We start from the raw sequence: 8277 nt of genomic DNA on the forward strand, positions 1-8277 counted from the left end.
CTTTGTCCTACCCACCCAAAGATCAAGCATGGCTCCTAGTCAACTGCCTTTCTCTTTACAGGGAGGCATGAGGGAAGTGTAAGATATTCTTAGGCAGAACATCATGCTGGCTGCCTTTCCAAAAAACTATAATGATGTAATGCTGAGTGTATGAGCGAGGCTCCACTGTAGCTTGACAGGCAGGTACTCACCTGTGCGGAGTTAATATATTAACAGACAATTATGGGGTAGTACTTGGTCACTAAACTTCCCCAACAAAAGGCTTTATTATTACTAGCACTAAATATAACTGTAGTCAAGACATTGTTTTGTAGATGCTGTTTTTATAAGCTGGTGGTAAGATTTCAAAATGGATTTTCCTGACCTTCCCCTTTTACAAAGTTTATTTCAAATTGTCTAATGCATAAGCTATCCTTGAATACACTTCTCAGTTGGAACATAGTGCCTGAAGACTCCTCTCCACACTTTATTCATGTCTTCCTCTAGAGGCCACCCATTCATCTCTCAGGGCTTCACTTGGTCACCCACCATACTGTTAACACTAGCTGATAGCATCAATCTCATCTTCACCCTTTAGTGAATCTGATCTGAACAGTTTCTAAAACCTATTCCCAGTCTCAGGCAGATTGTGACTGAAGGCCCATTTATGCCTTCAATGAAGGCAAGAGTTCCATGATCCTTCCTCACTAATAGAGTCCTGAGAAGCTATCACTCCTTCACAAAGTTGCCACAAGACAGGTGTGGGGGTTTTTTTAAGCCTTTTATTGTGCAAACTGTACTGAGCGACATTAGTTCTCCTTCTCCTGCACGGTCTTGGTTCCACGCAGTCTACCAGTACGACGGGCAGCAATGAGACCAACCTTGCGACCAGCTGGAGCATCTCTTCTGATGGTTGAGGGCTTACCAATATGCTGATGGTTGCCACCACCAAAGGGATGTTCTACAGGCTATAACGAAAGTCACCAAGGTAAAAAATGTAGACAAATGTGTGTTCCAAGTTAAATAAATTTAACTTAAACACTCAAACCAAGGTAAGTGCAAAAGAACGTATTTTATACCTTCTCGCATTACTTTATACAAAGGAATAATTTTACTTACCACACATGCACTACAGCTGATGTTTACAACTGCAGAGCAATGTGTGCATTTTCTAGGCAGTTTAGATAGTCTAAACTCAACTGTTCTTGCCAAAAGTACCCTGAATCGTGAATGACAATTGTTAAGCCCTTACATGAACTATGGAAGGACAGACATTTGAAAGCTGAGACACTTACATTCATAGCCACACCACGGACACGTGGCCAGCAATTTCGCTTTGCCTTGTATTTGTGATAGGCACGACCTGCCTTTAGGATAGGCTTGTCAATACGACCGCCACCAGCAACAATACCTGAAATTCAATTAAAAATACAAAATTTATTGGGAGTTAAGCTTTTATAGTCATCACATATGTTTTGAAAGCTTTGACTCATGCAGCGAAGTCTGTGGCTAAAATGACTAGCAAATGGCTGTTAGTGATGGGATATTTAAGGGGAAGTACCAGTTCCGAAGGAGGAAAGGAAAAAATGGACTATTCAGATTTTAAACTGTTTTAGAAATCTTGTCTAGCTAGTTAATCTATGAAAGTGAGTCACAAATGTACAACTGTCCACATATGCATTTCACAGCCAGGACAAAAGCGAGTATGAATTGCTTCATGAAGGTTAGATATTGTGAAACTACATTCTTGCAAAGAGATATTCAAATCTGTATACACTGAAGGTGGGCCACAAAGGAAGAGTTCTTAATTTCAATTTCTATTTAATTGCTAACTCTTCTCCTTTTAACAGTGAGCCTAGATCATATAAGATGGTCCAGAATACTAGATCATTAAGTATACTTCCAACACAGCTGAGGGGAGCAATGAGATGTGACAACTTTTCAGTTAGAACAGGTGGTATCACATTGGAAGATCAGGAGAAACAGGGGCTACTGGGTTTTAGCTTCAACACTCTCATCATAACTTGGACTTGGCACTCTGGCAACAGCTTCTTAAGATATGTAATTAACTATAAAAATTATAGTAGCCTATATAATTTACATATTCTTTTTATATTGCTTCCCCCCCTTATTCTGTGCCACAAGTTGTGTGTTAACAAATGCAACAGTTGTCAAAGCTCACTGTGCACCAGATGGAGTGTTACCAACACTCCAGGATTCTACTAGAGTCTCCAGAAATTAAAGATTATGTGATGAAGCCTCCAGGACTATGTCCAATCAAAATTAGCAACCCTACCCAGCTGTGGCAGAGAGGAAATGTACAGGGAAGTAACTAGTTTGCTACTGAAGTCCAAAAACTGGCTGTTGGTAAGACAGCATCTGTCATCCTAAACCATCAAAAAGTTTTAAACAATTTTCTCCTAGCTTCACACAGCACCAGCCACTGAAGTTGAGTAGCTCTATAATAGTTTAGGACAAGTAATACTGTGTCCTCATGCAACTTCAAGAAAGCTGTTCCTCAACTTTCTTGTACTGGACTTTAAGCTGAAGCAAGAGCCCTGCCACCCAGGGCTAAAGCATGTAATGCAGCTTTGCAGGACCCCAGGCAATTGTCCTGCTCCCCACTCCCTAAACCCATCCCATGACTCCCCAGGTTAAGAAACAGTGCTTTAACTCAATTCAGCTTTTAGACTGGACTGGACACCCAAGCAGCCATCCCAACTTCTGCAAGTAGTACACCTCTACCCTAGTATACCACCACCCGATAAAACAAATTTGGATATAATGCAGTAAAGCAGTGCTCGGGGGGAGGGGTCCAGCAGATCAAATCAAGTTCAACAGAACGCAGTTTCACGTATCACAGGGTAAGATTTTTGGCTCCTGAGGACAGCATTATATCGAGGTAGAGGTGTACCACAAGATAGATATAGTAATCATATGGTCAGAATCTGTTTTGTATGTCATCTAATACAGAGCACTCCAACAGCAGTGCCTCCACCCCCTGATGGGGCTCTGGCTTTAGACTGACTCAAAAGGAAGCATGCTACCTCTTGAACACAAATACTGTTTCCTACAAAACTGAAGTTTTCCATGTAAATCTGCCAAGCAAGGGTAGCAGAATTGCATCCTTTGATCAGCGCTCTCTGGATGTGTTATGATACCTCTGTGGAACTGCAGTATATCACCATCTACTTTTGAACTCTAATTATAAGCCTACACCCATCAGTAAAACTACTTAAATCCAACACAATCGATTCCCACTACCTCAACATGTACCTTATCAGTAAGTTCTTTGGGGACTGAGAATGTCTTTTGTATAATGCCTAGCACGGTGGAGATTCTAGGCTTTGATACTTTAATGTGGGTCTTACTGTACAAGTTATTTGTAGTATGTTAAACTCCCACGTACACACTGAATTTAGTCACATACACCTATATCGCATTAGGTGATTTTGGGTCCAAGTGTGTAAAGTTAGCTTTCAAAGACACAAAGCTCAAGTTTTAAGTCCACAAAGCATACCACAACCTAGATCACCAGTGTTTGAGGTATTAAGCACTGAGCCTATTTGCTACCACATCTTTCACTAGAGTTTGGACACCATTAAGATACAATACACAAATTGACCTGTCCCTTGTGACTTACCAACAACAGCTCTGTTTGCAGAAGAGATCACTTTCTTGGAACCAGAAGGCAGCTTCACTCTGGTTTTCTTGGTTTCAGGATTGTGGGAGATAACTGTGGCATAGTTTCCAGAAGCACGGGCCAATTTACCACGGTCACCAGGCTTCTCTTCAAGGCAACAGACTATGGTTCCTTCTGGCATAGTGCCAACAGGTAGGACATTTCCAATGTTAAGCTGAGCTGAAAAAACAGATCAATTTAGTTATCTGTAGATGCACATCATAAGAATGGCCATAGTGGGTCAGACCAAAGGTCCATCTAGCCCAGTATTCTGTCTTCTGAGACTGGCCAATGTCAGGTGCCCCAGAGGGAATTTTTGAACCATAACTAATCTTCAAAAATCCAAAAATGTCTAGCCATCTTCATGTACAATATACAGACTCGAAGCAGAAAAAAAAGAACTTAAACTAATGCACATCACTAGAAGCATTTATATGGCAACTAATATGGTGCTATCTGGGTACACTTCCCCTCCACAAGTGGCTTTAGCGCAACTAGTCAGTCAAATGGATTCTAAGGAAGTTTGTCAAAGACCTGGACCAAAAAACAATTTATTTTGTATTGGCTTATCATAAATTTGTAATTAGTTACACAATCCAAAATTTGTTGGATGGTGAAATGTTTCCAGCTCCATATAAAAACAGTAGTTTGCAAACAGCTAGTGAAGGCCAGTGCATTAAACATTACTTTTAGAAAACTTAGGGTTCATAAGGACATGCGGTAAAGTTCTCAGGAAGACAGACGTGCAGGTCAGATTGCATTAGGAGTCTAATCCAGTGGTTCTAAACCTTCCCAGACTATTGTACCCTATTCAGGAGTCTGATTTGTCTTACATACCCCCAAGTTACCCCTCACTTAAACTACTTGCTTAGACAGTCAGGCATAAAAATACAACCATCACCGAAAAATTGCTTACTTTCTCATTTTTACTATATAATTATAAACACCAATTGGAGTATAAATATTGTACTTCTATTTCAGTGTATAGTACAGGGGTAGGTAACCTATGGCACACGTCCTAAAGGTAGCACTTGAGCTGATTCAGTGGCACTCACACTGCCCGGGTCCTGGCCACTGATCTGGGGGGCTCTGCATTTTAATTTAATTTTAAATGAATCTTCTTAAACATTTTTAAAACCTCCTCATTTACTTTACATACAACAATAGTTTAGTTATATGTTATAGACTTATAAAAAGAGACCTTCTAAAAACGTTGATGTATGACTGGCACGTGAAACCTTAAATTAGAGTGAATAAATGAAGACTCGGCACACTTCTGAAAGGTTGCCAACCCCTAGTATAGTACGTAGAGCAATATAAAAAAAAAAAAATCACTGTCTATATGAAATGTTAGTACTAACTTTGCTGGTGCTTTTTTATGTAGCCTGTTGTAAAACTAGGCAAATATCTAAGTAAGTAGAGATGTACTCCTTGGAAGACCTCTGCATACCCCTGGTGGAGAAACACTGGTCTGAACTACAAGCCTCTGGAGGCCACTTAAACATGACTAGCCGCAGTCTTAACTCACCTTTCTTGCCACAGTAAACAAATTGGCCAGTATGAATACCTTCAGCTGCAATGAACAACTCTGTTCTTTTCTTAAACCTGTATGGATCACGAAATGCAACCTTGGCAAGGGGAGCACCTCGGCCAGGATCATGGATGATATCCTGATGTGATAAAAAACATATTTAGAAACATCCATGTCATCATTTCTTCAGATTAGTGATAAATGCATAAGTCTGTAGCAAACACACCTCTACCTTGACAGAATGCGACCTGATATAACACAGTAAAGCAGTGCTCCAAGGGGGCGGGGCTGCACACTCCAGTGGATCATAGTGAGTTTGATATAACGCGTAAGACTTTTTTTTGCTCCTGAGGATAGCGTTATATCAGGGTAGAAGTGTATTTATAAACCTAACAAGCTCTTGAGACAAGTAGTTTAAACATTATTTGAACTCCTCCAAAAAGTTAGTATGGTACTAATCTTTACTCAGATGCGCTCCCAGTCTTTCACTCAACCATCACTCTAAGTTAAGGTCAAGTTCACTTCTGCAAGATGGCCAGATCAAGAAGCTAGCTGTAACTGTTCTCAGTTAAATATACTATTTCACGCTAATCACACTTAGTGCCCTTATTTAATCCCTGAAGACCTTCCAAATTTAGGCATTTGACTTTCATTAACACTAATTTAATAAGATGCTTATGCATATTAATTGCAACCTACCAAAAAGCTATTCTGAGAACCATTTAAAAAGAGAGGAACTTCTCTAACTCTCACAATCCACTTCTATCAGGGTTTCAGGACAGCCAAATTTATTTAGCTTTTGTAGATGCATGTTTGGTACTGTAAGACTGCCCCTCCTTTCCTCCAACAGTATCACATTGATTTGTTGCACCCATTCTGAATTAGACTGATGTTTAGACAGATCCTCTGAGCAATAATCAATGTCACCTAACAAGTTCTATTCCTCTAAAAGGCTTTCAAATTGATTTCAGACTAACTCCCTTCTAGCCTGACAACCATCTGAAGTGTCAAACTAAAAGTGGTATTTTTTTCTAAGAAGCTTCAAGGAATTAATCATTTAAAAAAAATTCAGCTAATGTGTGAGAGGCAGCATGATTATGCTGGTATACACTAGAAAATTAGATTGACCCAGCTACATCAATCAGGGTGTGAAAAAATCCATACCTCATGAGCAATGTCATTAAAGTAACCTAACTCCTTGTGTAGGTTGCACCAGGTCAATGGAAGTATTCTTTCATCTGTCTACCTGCCCCTGTGAATCCTCCTATCACTGTAGTGTCTACACTGAAGCACTACACCAGCATAAGTGTCGATTTTCCCTTAGCCATCTGGGACTCGGCTGTAGGTTCTACTTCCAGCTCTGGCAGCAGCCTACTGGGAGACCCTGGGCCAGTAGAGATTGCAAGTGTTGCATTGATGAACCCTCAAATTTGAGCAATAAAGGGTACTGCTTTAATTATACAGAACAGGGACAAAATCATCTTTAACTTCGATATCAACTTAAGTTTTATAAGTAGGTCAACATCAGGTACTACATTAAATATCTATATATTCATTCTTTTACAAAGGAGTGGATTTTAGTATTTACATAAGTCAACCTGCAAGTACTTTGTTGTGTATTAAAGTTTTTCCCTTAATTGCTTTTGATTTGCTTAGTTAGCAGATGAAGAAAACATTGTCCATTTGCCACTAGTTCAGGGATGAGACTGGCAATTGAAAAAGTATGAAAGCTTTATTTCCCTCCTCTAGTTTATCAAAAAACAGAAGTAAATGACACAATTGTGTTCTTAAAAATTAGAGTTTGTGAAGCTAGCATTTCAAAGCCTGGGAAAAGGCAGGTACCTCTCTACTGACATGAGAAGGGCTCCTAGAAAGGTTTGGCCTTAACTGCCATGGAAATCATATTTATGGGAAAGCTTGTTTAGTTGCAAATCCTGTTTTAATGGTTCTCAACCGCTGTGACTAAAGGTCTTTCCAAACAGAACAAACACCAACCCAACACAAGACTAAAAGGGCAGGAGGCTGCAATTGGCTGACTCGAATAGCGATTAAAACCGAGTTTCAATCAATCCACCTCGAGCCATTCAGCGCCCCGCTGACGCTGAGCCCGCGGGGCCCCGAGCCCCCGACCCACCTTTACGATGCCCTTGATGTACCCGTGTCTCTCGGCGAAGTCGATCGCCCTCAGCTTAGCGGGGCCCTTCCGGTGCTTCACGTGGGCTCGGAACACAGACCCGGCGCCCTTCCGCTGGCCCCTGATCACGCGCCCCATGGTGCTGAGGGGAGAACGGACCCGGCTCGTGACAAACCAGAGACTCCGCGCGCGGGACCCGCCCGAACCCAACCGCCGCCGCCTCGCGCCCCGCTGCTCCTTCCCGCCATGGGGGCCCGGCCGAGGCGAGGAGGCCCCAGGCGCCGGCCGCGATTGGGACCTATGGCCCCCGCGACCCGCTCAAACCCCACCCCGAGGGCGCAGGGAATGGCCGAGTTAAGGCTCGGGGCGGCCGGGGCCGGGGTTCCCCGGATGGGGGCGGATGGACCCAGCTCCCGCGGCCTCACCCCGCGCCTACCTCCGCCGGTGCCTACTTCGCAAAGGAAGAAGGAAGGACGGGGGTGGTCACGGCAGCACTAAACCCTTCCGGGGCAAGGAACGGGCTGTGCGCGGTGACGTCATGCCGCTTGGCTTCCCGGGTAACGTAGTCCCATCGCCTTCACTTCCAGTAGAACTCCAAGCCCGGGGGCGGGGGGCGAGACTAGGCCGGGCTCGTGCTCGGGCCCAGTGACGCTGAGGGAAGGGGCGTGTCTGTGAGTGTCGCCCTCCCGGGAGCCGGGGCTCTGCAGCGTGGCGCGTCTCCGCAAATCAGCGGCCGCCCCAGTGACGTTCTAGAGTGTAACCGCCCTGGCCTCGTGCTTAGGCACCACTCCAGTCTCGGGCCCCTTCCAGAGCCCCGGGGCCTGTCTACACGTGGGCTTGCGCCGGTTTAACTTCATTTTGAAACCTGTAAAAGCAGCAAAGAATCCTGTGGCACCTCATAGACTAACAGACGTTTTGGAGCATGAGCTTTCGTGGGTGAATACCCACTTC

The 8277-nt window shown here is 43.3% G+C and overlaps 1 protein-coding gene across 1 annotated transcript; it reads right to left on the reverse strand.

Moving 5' to 3' along the window:
- Window positions 1-741: 741 nt before the first annotated feature.
- RPL8 (ribosomal protein L8) lies at window positions 742-7871 on the reverse strand. The gene is made up of 6 exons (XM_030576218.1): window positions 7763-7871; window positions 7327-7468; window positions 5190-5331; window positions 3623-3841; window positions 1275-1390; window positions 742-947 (listed from the first exon to the last, which is right to left on the reverse strand). The coding sequence occupies exons 2-6, from the start codon at window positions 7462-7464 to the stop codon at window positions 789-791; spliced, it is 774 nt and encodes a 257-aa protein (XP_030432078.1). The 5' UTR covers window positions 7465-7468; window positions 7763-7871; the 3' UTR covers window positions 742-788.
- Between the last annotated feature and the right edge of the window lie 406 nt (window positions 7872-8277).

Source organism: Gopherus evgoodei, chromosome 1, assembly GCF_007399415.2.
Source record: "Gopherus evgoodei ecotype Sinaloan lineage chromosome 1, rGopEvg1_v1.p, whole genome shotgun sequence".
Classification (NCBI taxonomy): Eukaryota; Metazoa; Chordata; order Testudines; family Testudinidae; genus Gopherus; species Gopherus evgoodei.